General features: G+C 61.9%; 1 protein-coding gene across 2 annotated transcripts; it reads right to left on the bottom strand.

Annotated features, from left to right (window-relative positions):
* Window positions 1-49: 49 nt before the first annotated feature.
* PKN1 (protein kinase N1) lies at window positions 50-15,217 on the bottom strand. Of its 2 annotated transcripts, none has more exons than XM_049788512.1 (22): window positions 15,130-15,217; window positions 10,033-10,336; window positions 9,696-9,847; window positions 8,921-9,059; window positions 7,978-8,123; window positions 7,176-7,389; window positions 6,773-6,967; window positions 5,973-6,082; window positions 5,735-5,878; window positions 4,903-4,978; window positions 4,673-4,808; window positions 4,487-4,580; window positions 4,008-4,087; window positions 3,820-3,895; window positions 3,636-3,727; window positions 2,504-2,680; window positions 2,362-2,424; window positions 2,169-2,245; window positions 1,498-1,640; window positions 1,272-1,379; window positions 1,101-1,181; window positions 50-353 (listed from the first exon to the last, which is right to left on the bottom strand). In XM_049788512.1, exons 1-22 carry the CDS (start codon window positions 15,148-15,150, stop codon window positions 150-152), a joined length of 2,832 nt encoding a protein of 943 aa, XP_049644469.1. In that variant the 5' UTR covers window positions 15,151-15,217; the 3' UTR covers window positions 50-149. The 2 variants fall into 2 exon arrangements, with proteins under 2 accessions (XP_049644469.1, XP_049644468.1); XM_049788511.1 differs by lacking the exon at window positions 15,130-15,217 and adding an exon at window positions 14,109-14,179.
* Between the last annotated feature and the right edge of the window lie 954 nt (window positions 15,218-16,171).

Raw genomic sequence — 16,171 nt, 5'->3', positions numbered from 1 at the left:
CCACCCTCCCGTTTCTGCACAGAAGCGAAGTGCCAGGAGCACACAGGAATGGGGTGCAAAGCCCAAAGTTTGCATTTTTAAAAACTACTAAGAGCTCTGTGGGGATGGGGTGGAGGGTGGGGAGTGGGGCGCGGGGACGTTGGGAAGGGCTAGCAGCCCCCCGCCACGAAGTCGAAGTCCCGAAAGGCATCCTGCTCGGCGGCAGTGAGTGGTCGCGCGTCCCGGGGCGGCGTGAGCGTCGGGGCCTCCCCGGTAAACTCCTCGTCGAAGTTGCTGACGTCTGTGCGGCCGGCCAGGGTGGGTACAAAAGGCGGTGGCAGGCGGCGAGCCAGCAGGGCGTCCCAGCCCAGGCTCTGCGGGGAGACAGCGGGGCTCAGGGACAGCGGGGTGGGGAGGGGTCCCTCCCTGGTAGGGGTCTTTTTATTTTATTGGGTTTTGGGGCCACACTGGCAGTGCTCAGGAGTTATTCTTGGCTCTGCGCTCAGAAGTTACTCCTGGCAGGCTCAGAGGACCGTATGGGATGCCAGGGATCGAATCCAAGTCATTCTTGCATGCAAGGCAAACAAGGCTGTTCCCACTGTGCTACCACTCTGTCTCTATTTTTTTGTTTTGTTTTTGTTTTTGTTTTTGGGCCACACCCGGAAGTGCTCAGGGGTTACTCCTGGCTGTCTGCTCAGAAATAGCTCCTGGCAGGCACGGGGGACCATATGGGACACCGGGATTCAAACCAACCACCTTTGGTCCTGGATCGGCTGCTTGCAAGGCAAACGCCGCTGTGCTATCTCTCCGGGCCCTCTGTCTCTATTTTATGTCTGTTTATTATCATTATTATTTTTACTTTGGAGCCACTCCTGGGGTGCTCAGGGTTTACACCTGGCTCTGCACGTAGGAATCAATCTTGTTGGAGCTTTGGGGGACCGTCTGGGATGCTGGGGATGGAACTCGGGTTGGCAGCATGCAAGACAAACGCCCTCCCTGCTGTGCTATGGCTCCATCCCAGAAGCGGGTATAAAGGGAAGGTGACCAGTTGCAGGAGGACGTGGGGACGAGGTAGCCAGACACTATTCTGGGGATAGGATCTGGGGGGGGGAGTGGCTTACCCTGAAGAAGGGCTGCTTCTTCACATCTTCCGCATCCCGCTCACTGGACCCCAACCTGCGTTCGGGGTTCCTACGCAGCAACTGGGGAAGGGGAAGACGGCCCGTTAGAGTGTCCAGGGGGTTACCAGCACACACCCCCCTAACCCCAAACCCCTGGGGCAGGAGTCTCACCCTGCGCATGACGCCGATGGCCTCTCCCGACAGGAAGCGAGGGTAGCGCACCTCGTCGTTCACGATGCTGTCGAACACCTCCTCCTCGTCATCCCCTGGGAAGGGGGACTGGGTGGGCGAGACGGGGATGGGGTGTAAGCCCCCCCCCCCCGCTCTGGCCACTGAGCGGGGGCGCTGCCCTGTGTGTTAGTGGGGCCGGGAGGGCGGGCGCACCCCAGGGCCTCACCTCGCCCACCAGCATCTCGTAGAGCAGCACGCCCAGGCCCCACCAGTCCACCGCACGCGTGTACGACGTGTCGGTCAGCACCTCGGGGGCCAGGAACTCGGGGGTCCCGCAGAAAGTGCTGGTCCGGTCTCCATAGCCCATTCCTGGGGAGGCAGGGCAGGGCAGGGAAGAGGGGCAGAGGTTTCCTCCCTCTCCTACGCAGCTCTAACCCTGTCCAGCACGACCCACCTTCTCCAGCCTCATTTCGGGGGTCAGGGCATAGGGACCCCAGGTTTTCTCAACCCAGGCCTGGGCCCTCCAGCCTGGACTCAACCCATCCAACTCAGGCTCCGCCCCTTATCGTTCCTGTCCAATCCAGACTCTGAGACACCAGCCCAGGCCACGCCCCTCTAGCCAAGACCCACCCTCCACCAGGCCACGCCCCACATGCAAATATCTGGTACAGACTCCACCCCTCTGTCTCAAGCTCCTCCTTATGCTCTGCCCCCTATCACAGGCCCCGCCCCATATCAAGACTCCACCCACCAGCCTAGATCATGTTTAGACAAGACCCCGCCCCCTCCAGCCGAGGCTCCACCCTTTTCCCATATCCAATCCAGGCTCTGCTCCAGGAGCATAGGCCCCGCCCACCTGGCCCGGACCCCACCCCCTGGTCCAGATTCCACCCTCACCCTCCTTGCAGAGGCCAAAGTCTGTGATCTTGACATATCCCTCGGTGTCCAGGAGCAAATTGTCCAACTTCAGGTCCCTGCCAGGGGGTGCAGGAGGCACAGGGAGAGATGAGTGACCCCGGGGCCCTGCCTGAAGCCGGGGTGACCCCTCCACGGGGGAGCAGAAGCTGTCCGAGCTGTGCCGGCTGCCCACCTGTAGACGATCTTGTGCTCGTGCAGGAATTGCAGGCCCAGCACCACGCAGGCGGAGTAGAAGCTGCAGAGAGACGCGGGTGTGAGCGAGACGTCCCCCGGACGCGGGGTTCTGGGGTGCGGGGCGGGCGGGCGAGGCTCACACAGCACGTGGCTCCGAGAACACGTCGCTGTGGATATGCAGCATGAGGTCCCCGCCGGCCGAGTATTCCATCACGAAGCAGACGTGCTCGGGCGTCTGGAAACAGCCAAACAGGTTCACCAGGAAGGGGTGTCCCGCGCTGGTCACCGCCGCCAGGATCCGCTTCTCACACATCAGGCTGGCGGGGAGGCGGGCAGGAGTGAGGGGTCACTGCACATCCCGAAGGACGCGGCTTCTCCTCACCACCACGCCACCCCCTTGGCAATTTGCTGGGAACCTGGCATGGCTGGGCATCCTTGGGCAACTTGCTGACCGTCTCTGGCCTGTCTGTTCAACATGCAGCAGTCATCAATTCATCACCCTATCAACAGCCGCCCCCCAACTTCCAGGGGTGGTGATCACTAGGGTATCTCATTTTCCTGGCCAGGAGCAGCCAAGTCAAGCCAGAAGGGCTCAAGATTTCTGCTAGGGGTGGAGGGGGTGGAGATATTTCTGCACAAGTTAGCAAGAAGGTGAGAGAGGGTTGGACAAGCCTTTCCTGGTTGAGAGGGGAGAACCTTTGTTTCCTGGATGAGGGCAATTGTAGAAAAGTTGCAGCAAAGCCCAAAAGAAGGCAGAGCTGAGCCCTCGGAGCACACTTTTCTGATCTAGAGCAATAAATGTCTCCTTTTGCTCCTTTGAGTGTGTGTGTGTGTGTGTGTGTGTGTGTGTGTGAGGGGTCCTCATTAACAAAAGTGTCTTTTGTGTTGCTTCCCATGGTGCATGTGGGGCTGGGGCCAGAGCTGGGGGTGCCTGCATGTGTTTTAGTCCTGGGTGCCATTTCTCCAGCCCACACTCTCCCTTTTATAGAGGTGATCTAAAGGTTCAGAAAGGCCAAGCGATTTCCCCAGGGAGGAGGCCTTGACTCCAATGCCAGGACCCCAATGAGGAGGCGGGAGAACAGGGTCACCCTAAGCAAAGACTTCCGAGCTCACTGCTGTGTGGCTGTGGGCCACAGGCCGGGCCTCTGTGCTGCCTGAATCTCAGTGCAGGCTCCAGCCTCACAGCCCGGCCCCATCAGAGCAGGAGGCTCCCAACACAGCTGTGAGCATTCCAGAAAAGACAGGTTACGGGGTGCCTGGGTGATTCCCTACCTCTCCACCTCGTCCCGGGCCACAATGTCCCCCTTCTTCAAAGCTTTGATGGCAAACAGCTCCCCGCTGGCTCGGAACTCGGAGAGCAGCACCTGGAATCACAGCGGGCACAGGGGAGGAGGCCTGAGGGATGGACCAGGACTCCCCCCTAAACCCTGCCCCTCCGGGCTGCATCCCTTCTCACCTTCCCAAAGTGACCCCGGCCGAGCACTGCCAGGAACTTGAAATCCTCCAGGGACAGGGGGGAATTCCTCAGGGGACTGCAGAGAGGTGGCGAGGAGTGGGGGAGGAAAGGAGTATCGCAGGTAAGGGTGTGAGCAGGGGTGAGTGCAGCAGGTGGGGGACAAAGGGAGCAGGTGTGCATGGTCTCACCTGCCAAGGACCGTGCCTGGGCTCTGAGGGGCCTCTGAAGGTGGCTCTGGTGCGGGCACAGTTTCCTGTCCTGGGGAACTCTGCAGTGCAGAGGAAGTCGGGGCAGAGGCAGTCACAGGCCACACGTGACCACACTGTCCCTGTAGGTTGCAGTCGCCACCTCCATGTCACGCATTGCTCCATGTCACGCAAGCCCTCCTTCTTGCCCTGCCCGGCCCCCCACTGGCCTCTTTGGCTGGGTTGGTTTCGGGTTGTCAGGCCACGGCCAGCAGTGCTCAGGGCTGACTCCTGGCTCTGTGCTCAGGGAATCCCTCTGGGCGGTGCCTGAAAGACCCTGTGGGGTACAGGGCCTCAAACCCGGGGTGGTCTGCATTCGCAAGGTTGGTGCCTTGTCTCTGACCCCTAAAGGGCAGCTTCCAGAATAGGGGAAGCCCATGTTTAGGGGCCAGGGCCAGAAGGACCCCACGGGAAACACTCACCAGGCTGGAGGAGCTGGAGAGGGAGCTGGGGTCGCCCTTGTGGGGTGCACTGTCTGGGTCAGAGGCCAGGGTCAGCTTCTCCATGGGGATGTCTCTGTGCACGAAGTAGAGGTGCAGGGGAGGATAATCGGGGGCCGGTGCCAAGGAGAGGGGCCCTGAGACCCCTGCCCCAATCCCTCTCCTTACCCAGTGCCTCGGGCCTCGGGGCCGGGGGATGCCCCGGGACTGAAGGTGCCGCCTGGGGCAGGGATGAGCCTCCTAAGCAGCCGTACCCAAGTGGCCACATCGATGTTCATCTGCCTCGCACGCTGGAAGGTCTTTCCTGCAGGGGGTGGGGGGACAGGTCACCCCGGAGGCTCCAGCAGGGCCCCCTTCACCACCGCTGCGCTCCACAATGCACCCCGCTGCCTCCTCACCTTGCTGCTTGGAGAAGATCTTCTTCTGCCGCCGGAGACGGGGAATCCGCTCAATGACGGGGTTTCGGAAGGTGACCTGGCCGGCAGGGGTCAGTAGCAGTTGAGGGGCGCTGACCCCCTCCAGGGAACACCCCACCCCATCAGAAGGCAAAGCAGGCCCTCCTTGGGCTAGGAGAACAGAAGGGAGGTGCTGGGATATACCCCAGGGAACGTGTCACCTGGAAAGTGAACAGATGCCGCCCCCAGCTCGGACCCCGCACCCCATCTGCATGCCGGACCCCATCTTCCCAACCCCACTTCATCTACCAGTGGGGTCTAAGGTAACCAGCTCGCAGTGGTTCGAGCTGGGCAGTTACAGGCAGGAGGGCCCTGTCACCCCCATCTTGCCGGACGTGATGTGATGGTGGCAGGAGGGGACTGTGCTGGGCAGTTCTAGAACATTCCCCCCCTCCCCGGACTGAACTACGGAGAGCAGCACCCAGTTCTAAGTGCGAGGGGCCCCCGGGACAGGGTCTGAGGAAACCCACCTCCACCCCCTGCCAGGAGCTGGACTCCCATGTGGACAGGCCCCAAGGGGCCTGTCCTCCGCTGTGAATCTGGGGACACATTTCCTGGCCCCAGGGCAACTTCATGGCACCCCCCTTTCCCAAGCTCCTTTTCTTCCCCAGATTATGAGCTCACGGGAGAATGTTGGGGAGAAGGAATGGCAGCAAAGGGCCATACATACAAGACCCAACTTGACTACAGTCCCAGCATGGTCCAGGGATGCCCCGAACCCCACCAGGAGCGTGCCTGGAGCCATGGCGGGTAGAGCCCCCTCAGCCCCAGGTACCTCAGCCACCAGGCAACCCTGGGGCTCCATGTCCAGCTGGACCTCATGGCGTGCGTTGTCCAGGAAATCCTCCAGCTTGAGGAACTTGAGGGCGCAGAGGCCGCGCTGGTCCCGCCAGAACACGGCCAGCTCCAGCTCCCGCGCCTACAGGCACAGGCAGTCGATGGGGAGCCTTGGATGGAACCCACCCCTGTCCCCGTGCGCTTACATAGGCAACCACATACCCCACCCTGCTTACCCTCTCTAGCTCCAGGGTGAAGTTCTGGTCCCAGGCACTGGGCCCGCTGGGCTTCCAGGACGTGTGGCCCACCACCGTGTTATCCAGCCTCAGCACCGTGGTCACCTCGCCTGCTTGAGCACACACACACACACACCCCTGTTGAGAGGCTCAACAGAGAGTGCCTTTCCCCCTGCCGTCCCACGGCCCTACAGTCCCAGATGGATGGTCCAAATGCCCAAATGGGCTCAGAGAGCTTGAGAGAACCCAGGTTCTTTTTCCGGGTACCCCAAGAGGTCTCCTCTGTTCCTGTCCTGCCCCAGTCCCCAGCACTCCCCAGGGTCATTCCTGAGCCTATAATCAAGAATGAACACTGATGCTGGAGCGATAGCCCAGCAGGAAGGGTGTTTGCCTTGCACGGTTGACCCAGGGAAACAAAAGCAACAGCAATAAACCTTGAGCATTGGCCGGGTGGGGCCCCAAACCTTTCCCCTTTAAAAAATAAAAATTAGGGGCCGGAGAGATAGCACAGCAGTAAGACGTTTGCCTTGCGTGCAGAAGGACGGTGGTTCGAATCCCGGCATCCCTATGGTCCCCCGAGCCTGCCGGGGGCAATTTCTGAGCGTAGAGCCAGGAGTAGCCCCTGAGCACTGCCGGGTGTGACCCAAAAACCAAAATAAATAAATAAATAAATAAAAATATATATAATGTTTTATATGTGTGTGTATGTGTTTCCAAAAGACAGTTAGCAGAGGAAAGAGCCCCTTGTCTTATAGCACATCCCTCCCCAGGAGTATGGCGGATCCCCCATGTCCACTTACCTGTGACCTCGGCTTCGGCTTTAAGGCTGCTCCGGCCACTCAGGCTACCGCTCCGGCTGTAGAGGCCACGGGCCGGGCGGCCCAGGAAAGGGGTACGGCCATCAGGGGTTCCGGAGCCCCCCACCGAGGGCACAGAGCTCCAGGGCACGGTCTCAGGAAGGTCCCTGCAGCCTATGATACGCACCTCCAAGGTCCCTGGAGTGAAGGGGCCAGTGAAGGATGGGCTGGGGGAGGAGGGCCCTGCATCTCGGGGTTCAGGACAGAAGCGAGTGGGGGTTGGCTCTGGGGCAGGGGAATGACAGGCAGCGGTGGGGTGCGGGAGGCACCTGGAGGAGGGCTCAGGGCTAGGAGCAGGGGGGGCAGAAGGCAAGGGGGGGGTCCAGGCCAGGGTCCGCCCGCACACCTGTGAGGGGAGCTGGTTTGCACAAGGTGCTGTAGTGGGTGGCAGGGAAGGGTCCGGCCAGGCGGGTACTGAAGGCAGGGGATGCGGTGGCGGCCAGCTCCTCACGCAGCAGCCGCCCCTTGGGGTGGTCAGCGGGCAGCTCCCCCAGCCGCCGCTCTAGGGCCTCTCGGAGCAGGCCCAGCTTCTGGTTGGACTCGGCCAGCTTCTCCTGGGCCTGTGGCAGGACAGACCGGTCTTGGTGCCCAGTGCCTCGAGCTGGGGCCGTTACAAGGCGGCCCACAGGGTCCCCAAGGCTCCCCCGAAGCCCCACTGGCGAAGTCCTGGCATGGCACCCAAGCTCCATCCTGGCAGGATCCTGCCCAGGAGCACCTGGAGAACTCGGCCGCTCCCCGTTGTGATGTTTCATGGAAAGCCACGCCCTTCCACGGGGTTTCCTAAACCCTGGACCTGCCCATCAGAGTCACACCCACGCAAGGTCACCCCCCTAGAGGCCCCTCAATAAAGAGACCAGTTCTCCCCCAAACCCCACTTTCAGTCCTGAAAAGTCCAAGCCCCAGGGCCTAGATTGAGTCCACAGCCATGGTTCCGCCTTTTCACTCAAGCCACGCCCCTTCATTAGCAAGACCACGCCCTCTCAACAAGCCCCTTCCGTTTCTGGGTGAAGCCACGCCTTTCCTCTAAACCGCGCCCTTCACTAAGCCCCACTCTCGTGCTAATCACCACCTTCCTTTCACGAGGCCCCGCCCTCCTATTAAGCCCCGCCCACCAGAGCCCAGCTAAGCCCCGCCCGCGCCCCGCCCACCTCGCTGACAGCCTTGCGGTCCGGAGCCTTGGCCGCGCTGAGCAAACGCAGCACATTCTTGGCGCCCTCGGCCACCGCGTGCTCCACTCGGAAGTGGTGGCGCAGCTCCTCGATGCGCAGTTCCACGGCCCCCAGGTCTGGACTCCCTGGGGAAGAGTCCCAGAGACAGACAGATAGACAGACAGACAGACAGAGTCACCACCGTCCCCAAAATGCCCACATATATGTATGTGCCACAGTCGGGGTTCTGGGAGCCGGTGATGCTGGGGATCCCGTGGGGCCTCTACCTCCCGCTGATCCCGCAGGGACCATGCCGGAGGCACAGGGAGTCCCCACAGGCCTGGGTACAGAGCCTCTTGGGAGCCCCGCCTAGCACCGCCTCACCCCACAGTGCTCCAAGAACACTATTGTTTTTGGGGGAGTCACACCCGACATGCTCAGGACGCAGAGAAACAGACTGGGGTTAAGGTTTGACTCGTCTATGGCTGACCTCATTCAACCCCCAGCATTCCCCAAAGACTCCTGGGGGGGGGGTCACCGCTTAGCATAGAGCCACGGAACCTCAAAGCACCACTGGCTGTGGCCCAAACCCCCAAACCCCAACTAAAGAGAGTCAGAATGGAGGGGCCAGAGAGATAGCATGGAGGTAAAGCATTTGTCTTTCATACAGAAGGTTGGTGGTTCGAATGCTGGCATTCCATATGGTCCCCCAAGCCTGCCTGGGGCGACTTCTGAGTGTAGAGCCAGGAGCAAACCCTGAGTGCTGCTGGGTGTGACCCAAAAACCAAAAAAAAAAAAAGAAAAAGAAAAAGAAATGGGGTCCATCCCACAGCAAGTCACAGCACCTACTTCCAGAATTGGAGGCTAAATTGGAAGTGGAGCTATATCCAGTATGATGGATGGGTGCAGATACATCGGTTTCAGGGTACAGTTTGGCGCTCACCTTGTGCGTCCTCGGGGGCCGCCTGGCTCTCTAGTTGCCCAGCCTGTTGCAGTGCCCGGCGGAGCTGCATGCGGATGATGTCGATCTTGGTCTTACTGTCCTGCAGCATCTGCTGGGCCGTGAGCAGCAGCTTCCGGTCCTGCTGGCAGGGATATGGTGAGTGAGGCTGGTGGGGTCAGGCCTCTGTCACCACAGTCCACAGGGCCCTGCTATCAGTGGACTGAGGGGACTCGGGGCAACATGTATGTGAGCACCTGACAGAGCATTCTGTGTGTGTGTGTGTGTGTGTGTGTATGTGTGTGTGTGTGTGTGTGTGTGTGTGTGTGTGTGTGTGTGTGTGTGTGTGTGTGTGTGTGTGTGTGTGAAAAGGAAGCAGAGCCCAAAGGGCCAGAACTGGGGTTCCACCTAAGAGCTGTGTGACTTCCAGAAAGGTGCTCAACCTCTCTGGCCCTGATTTGTCCAGCAGGTGCCATGCTAGTCTGACAAGTGCACAAAAGGGAGCGTGTGAGTGAACCTTGGGGCTGATTCAGGGTATCGGGATAGGAGTTAGCCAGGGGCAGGGGTGCTGGGATCCACATGTCCGCACAATTGCTGGGAACTGGGGGATTGGGAGGAGAGGGATCTCCTGTGTTTGTACTCTGTACATCCATCTTTCGTGAGTCTGGGGTGAGGCTCCAAGGGCACTCCAAGGGCTCCAAGCCCTGGGCACCTTTTCCAGGGTCCCCCCGCACCCCCAGCCCCAGCCCATGCCAGGTCTCCCTGCAGCATAGCATACCTTTGTGCTTCCATTGCTGTAGGTGTGGATCATGTTCTCCGCCCCCTGCTTCACCTTCAGCTCGATGGCCAGTTGCTTCTCCAGCCCGGCCGCTCGGCTCAGGTTGGCGGCCGAGCAGGTGGGGCCTCCTGCCCCGGGGGACAGGGGGGCATCTGGGGGCAGAAGGGGAAACCGTCAGCTATCAGGGCCCGAGCCCCTGGGCCTTCCCCCTGCCCATCCCAGATTCTGCACGAGGGATATGCGGTTCTCAGTGTCCTGCACCCCGAGTACCCCTCACCTATAGCGTGCATCCCAGGCCATGCATGTACCCCAGGCTCCGCGCCCATGCGCCCCTCACCTCCGGTGCCAGCTGCAGGCTCAGGCAGCACCACGTGGGCATGTAGCTCCTGAAGCTGCTGGTGCAGCAGGTCGAGGCGCCGGGTCGAACCCCGCAGCAGCAGCTCCACAGGGCCCAGGCTGCGGCCCAGGTCGGTGGTGGCGCGTCGCAGGTTCTCGGCGCCCTCCTTGAGCTTCAGCTCTTTGCGGATCTCTCGCCGCAGCCGGTCCCGCTCCAGCTCCAGCTGCTGTTGCACTGCTGGGGCTGCCAGATCGGCACCCGCCAGGCCCAACTGCTCCAGCAGGGACCAGCTATGGGGCTCGCTCTGCGGGTGGAGGAAGGGGGTCACAGGCAGCTTTAGGTGGGGGACGCTTCCAACATCCTCCTGGGGAGCAGAGACCTTTCTCCGCACCCCCCAACCACCCAGCGGTTCACCCCAGGACAGGCGACAGCCTTTGCATGCAGCGGATTGAGCAGAAATCCCCCGCAAATCGAAAATCCAGGCACTGCCCAGGGACGATCCCCCCAGCCTCAGCCTCCCCAGGAGCAACCCTGAGCATCGACATATGGGGCCCAACCGTTCCACCTACTCCCAAAATAAAACCGACAACTTCCCCACTCACAATCCAGGCACGCTTTTATTCATCACGAGCGAATCACAGAGGTTTATTTTAAGTTTTACATCATGACAACCCACTTCATCATCAGTCAGTTCAAGAAGCAGGGCTCAGGGCCGGCGAGGTAGCGCTAGAGGTAAGGTGTCTGCCTTGCAAGCACTAGCCAAGGAAGAACCACGGTTCTATCCCCCGGCATCCCATATGGTCCCCCCAAGCCAGGGGCGATTTCTGAACGCTTAGACAGGAGTAACCCCTGAGCATCAAATGGGTGTGGCCCGAAAAACCAAAAAAAAAAAAAAAAAAAAAAAGAAGCAGGGCTCAAGGGCTGGAAGGGACAGTGGGTGGAAGGCACTGGCCCTTGCCCAGGGTTGGTCCGGGTTTGATTCCTGGCACCCGTTGGGTCCCCCCCAAAACACTGCCAAGTGTGATCCCTATGCACAGAGCCAAGAATAAACCCTAAGCACCACTGGGTGTGGCACCCCCAAACAACAAAAACTTAAAAAGCAAAAGAAGGGCTGGAGCAACAGCACAGTGGCAGACCCAGACGGACTTGGGTTCAACCCCTGCAACCCATAACATGGTCCCCTGCGCCTGCCAAGAGCGATTTCTGAGTGCAGAACCAAGAGTAGCCCCTGAGCACTGCTGGGTGTGGCCCAACAAAACAAAACAAAACAAAAAGGCAAAAGAAGCAGGGGGACCCCTTAGCTTGTCCCTACAAGCTGCCACTTTGCTCACACTGCTAGTTTTCCATAAAGTGCATCCCGAGGTCTGGGGCTGGCTCTGGGTCTCAAGAGCAGCTTTTGGCATGAGGGAACCTCAACTTTTCTCCTTGATACTGAACCTTGAGTCTGTGGCCTCCAAACCAACAAAGCAGAGGAGCCTAGAGAGGTAGGACAGCGGGAAGGCACTTGCCCATACGTGGTCCACACCGATTTGATACCTGGTACCACATAGGGTCCCTCTGCCCACCCTGAGCCAGCCAGGAACAATCCCTGAGTCCTCTGGAGTACTTGAGTCTTGCAACAAACTTGGGCTAACTCAGGGGCCAGAGCAATAGCACAGCAGTAGGGTGTTTGTTAGCCTTGCATGCAGCCGACTCAGGACAGACCGGGGTTCGATCCCTGGCACCCCACATGGTCCCCAGAGCCTGCCAGGAATGATTTCTGAGCAGCGCCGGTGTGGCCAAAAAAATACAAAACAACAACAACAACAACAACTGGGGCTAACTTAGCGGAACCAAACTCAGTAACAATGATCCAGTAGAACAACAACAACAACAACAACTGGGGCTAACTTAGTGGAACCAAACTCAGTAACAATGATCCAGTAGAATGAAGGGACCACTTCACAGGGTCCCCTGAGCACTATCAGGAGTGACCCAATGACACCTTCCCAAGGAAAACAAACCCAAGCCAAATGGTTTTTCAGGACCAATGGGCAATGAAGAGACTCAAGGTCAGACGAGACCAAACCCTGCTGCGCCCCAAGAATGTGCCCTCAGGACAAGCCGAGGTTCCTCTGCTCCCCCATAGAGGCCTCATGGATTCCTGACCCCCCCAAACCAGGAGGTTCTCACTGGCTCCCAGGATGCACCCTAATGCCCCAAGGCCCTGGGGCCACTCTGTCTCTCCTTCCCACCCTCTCTCTGGGGTCCCCAATTCTGCCTTCCTCAAGGGCTCAACCCCAGGGGCACCCAGAGGCCACAACAAACACTTTCACCTTTGGTGTCCAGCCCAGGGCCACCCTTCTCCTCCCCTTGAGCCCAAACCAGAAGTCCAGGGGTCAGGGCCTTCCTCTCACCCCCAAGAGACCCCCATGCCCACCTCAAGCTCGGGGTCCAAAGGGAGGTCGGCCTCCGCCATCCTGGCCAGCACCCGCCCTCCACCGCCGCACCCCGCTCACCACTTCCTCTTTCCGGTCCTCCCAGCACCCCCTGCGGCCAGTTGGGGGGTTGGGGGCACCTTCCCCCTTGCATCTGCAAAGCTGAGCCTGCCTTTGGAGGGGATGTGGCCTCACCAGGAGTTAAGGGGGTCTCACACCCAATCCAGGGGTGACCCTGGAGGAGTCAATGTGAGGAGGGTTGATGTGGATTTGGGGGTCATGTGTCCGGCACTGACAGCTCTAGGCACCAGCAGGAGGGGTGCAGACATACTTCCACACAACCCCCAACTCTCCCATGGAGGCTCAGAGCAAAGGCCCGAAGGCACCTCCCCTCCCCTCCAGGCTTCCTCCTTCCTCCCTTGAACCCCACTGCTGACCACAGGTCTAGCAGGCCCTGGGGCACCTTCTGGACACCCCACATCAAAGCCTCAGCGTGGACGACTTGGGGGGGAAACGACTTGTCCCGTCCCTCCCCTTACGCCAGTGGCCCATGCAAGGCAGAGCTTGGGGACCATTACTCTGAGGCAACACAGGGTGCCAGACCTCCCAGTCTGACTCCTGGAACCCAGCTGCCAGCTCAGAAAGGCCGGATTGGCCCTGGGAGGAAATGAGCCCCCCAAAATGACCTGCAGGTAGGACAAGCCCCAAGGGGCCAGCTCAGGCATGGCCAGGAGGTGTGTGCTATGAAGATACTCCATGGTTTGGTTTTTTTTTTTTGTATTATTTGGTGGGTAGGACTCCACCCCCATCGGTGCTCGGGGTTCGCTCCTGGTGGAAACTGGGGGACTGTGTGAGGTGCTGGGGACACCACCCATTCCTGCTGTCTTCTGCTGGGGCTCTCCAGCGGGGCCACTGGGGTGAGATAGGGGAGGGGCTCCTGGCAGGGGGGGCAGGGCCAGGTACACTATACCTCAGTGCATGGCAGCCCCCCCAACATCAGTAATGCCCAGTGCAGAGGGGGACAGTCAGGGGGTACTCATCTCAGGAGCCCCGTCCCACAACTACCACCTGTAGATTTCCAGTCCCCGAGGACCCCCCCTCAAAAGCCCCAACGCCATGATTGTTTATTTTTTCCACGGTATAAGCAAGGGTAAGAGAGGTCAGGTCACAGGGCTCAGGACACACAGCACAGGGCAGCTCAGTGGCCGCCTGCCGCGTTGGACAGGAGGTCAGCTGGAAGGGAGCAGGCAGCAGGGGCGGCCCCTCCCCGTGACTCACTCCTGCCCAGAGGGCAGGGGTCACCCCGGGACCAGGCGGCGCGTAGCCCCTCCCCTCTGCCTGCTGCCCAGCAATCACAGGCCCAGACCCCCCACGTCCGTCCGACCAGGGGAGATTTCAATGGCCGGGTGTTTCCGGAATCTCAACAGGACATCCGTTTGCCGGACACAGGACAGACAGAGGGACCACAGCCAGCAGAGAGGCAGGGGACAGGGGACAGGGAGGAGGGGGCCGCAGGCCAGAGGAGGGTCAGGGAGAGAGGGCAGGGGCAGGGTCCAGCCTCGGTCCTGGGGGACCGGTCAGCCCATCATGCGGGAGGGGGTTCCTGTGCAGGACTGGGGAGAAGTAGGGGTCGGCCTCCTGCGCGCCCCAAGGTCTGACCTTGTGTGTTCGGCAACACCAGATACGCCCAGCTCCGCGGCAAGGCTGGCAGGCCATCAGCAGGGCTGGGGAGGGGGACGGGGCGGACAGGGGGGTCGGGGCGGGGGCAAAGAGGGGGCGGAGGTGCACAGGAGATAGAACCTGGTTATCCAGCACAGAAGAAACATAGGGGGGGAATGGGGAGACATGGGGTCACTGGCCCAAGGGGGCCCTGATGGTTCCGCGCTTGGTCCCAGGAGGAGGTGGCCCATAGGTGGGCCAAAGGGGCAGCCAGAGCGGGAACCCCAGATCCCAGGTCCCGGGGCTCGCAGCTGTCACCTGGCTGGCGCGGTGGGTGTCAGGTGTGCAGCGGGGCTGGCTGGCCCGGGCACCCCCGCCCCCGGGATAAGGTTCCAGCCAGCCGGGCAGCCCGGCCTGTCCCCGCCTCTCCCCTCTCCTCCGGAGCCACCTAATGAGCGACTCTCGGCTTCCGCCAACAGGTGCCAATCTGGGTGGCGTGGGGACCGTCGTAAAGCGATCCGGGGGCGCCGAGCGGCGGGCAGGGGGGCCGGGCACGAGCTGGAGGCGGGCGGTGTTCCCTGCCCTCCCCGGGCACCGCGCCACGCACCTGCCCGGTGCAGACACCTGCAGGCCCAGAGGCACCGGCCGGCCCGGGCCTGCCTGGGAGTGGGTGGGGGGCGGGCGGGGGGCGACAGGCACCGGGACAGGCAGCAGGCCCCCGGCACCCCCGAGCCCAGGCTGCAGCCCGCCCCCAACAGGCTTCCAGGGAGTGGCCGCGGGCAGGGGCGCGGCTGATGAGTGGGGGGCCCGCAGGATCCCCCAGGCCGGGCTCCCCTCCCCGCCACCTGCCCAGAGGGCACCCCGGGCGGGGTGGGCCTGGCCTGTAGGGGTTGGGGGGATGCTGCGCCCCGGGGGCCCCAGGAGGGCCTCCAGGCGCGCCCGGGGAGCGGAGCAAGGGCGCCCCGCGGGTCTGGGGGTGCCCACGCTGTCCCGGCCGGCCAAGCTGGCCTGCCCCGCGTACCTGCACCGCGTCGCTGGCCATGTCCTCGCGCCGCCCGCCGGGGGGCACCCCGCGCCGAGGGAGGGGCGGCGGGAAGGGGGCGCGCGGCCCGCACCGGCCTGCTCCGCTCCGGCCCCGCCTGGCCCGGCCGCCGCGTCCCCCGCGCCGCGCCCTCCGGCCCCAGCGGCCGCCGGGCCCGGTCACGTGAGCAGAGGTCGGCGCCCGGGGAGGGGCGTGGCCTGGGCGCGGGGCGGGTAGAGGGCGTGGTCCTGCGCACAGGGGCGTGGTTGTGTCAGTCAGGGGGCGTGTCTTTGTGGGTGGGCGTGGTTATATTGCCCCGCCTCCGCCGCCCCTTCCCCGCGCGCCTCGCTCTCGCGTCGCCCGCACTGCAGCGCGCAAGATCCCCAGGGTCCGGCCCGGAGAGATAGCACAGCGGCGTTTGCCTTGCGAGCAGCCGGTCCAGGACCTAAGGTGGTCGGTTCGAATCCCGGCGTCCCATACGGTCCCCCGTGCCAGCCAGGAGCTAGTTCTGAGCAGATCTCTCCTGCGGGATCCTGCCCAGCCTCGGTGCCAGGGCAGGGTTGCGTTCCCCGGGCGGAGGCTCTCGGGGAGCCCAGGCCTCTCTCTCTCTCCTGGGGATCCTCCCCCGAGACTCCGCCGTCCTGTGCCGCTCTGGCTCCCGGCCGGCTCCCGTGGAAACCCGAGCCCGCGCCAAGCTGCGCTCCCTGGGGTGCCCGGTGAGGCGCGCCCCCTGGTGGTTATGGGTTCCCTGGGAGAGCAGAGGGGAATGAAAGGTGGGACCGCGGACCGAGGAGTAGGAAGGATGCTCCATCCACAGTGCTCCTTCCTCCCCCTCCCCACACAGCCTTTTTTGGGGAGTCACACCCGGCAACACTCAGGGGTCCCTCCTGGCCTTACGCTCAGACATCGCTCCTGGTAGGCGCGGGGGACCCCATGGGATGTCGGATTTGAACCACCGACCTTCTGCATGCCAGGCAAACGCTTTACCTCCATGCTATCCCTCCGGCCCCCCCACAGCCTTATTCACCTTCTCCCGAGTTGG

The sequence above is a fragment of the Suncus etruscus genome, chromosome 15 (genome assembly GCF_024139225.1).
Source record: "Suncus etruscus isolate mSunEtr1 chromosome 15, mSunEtr1.pri.cur, whole genome shotgun sequence".
Taxonomy (NCBI): Eukaryota; Metazoa; Chordata; class Mammalia; order Eulipotyphla; family Soricidae; genus Suncus; species Suncus etruscus.
This window is presented reverse-complemented; position numbering and strand designations above follow the sequence as displayed.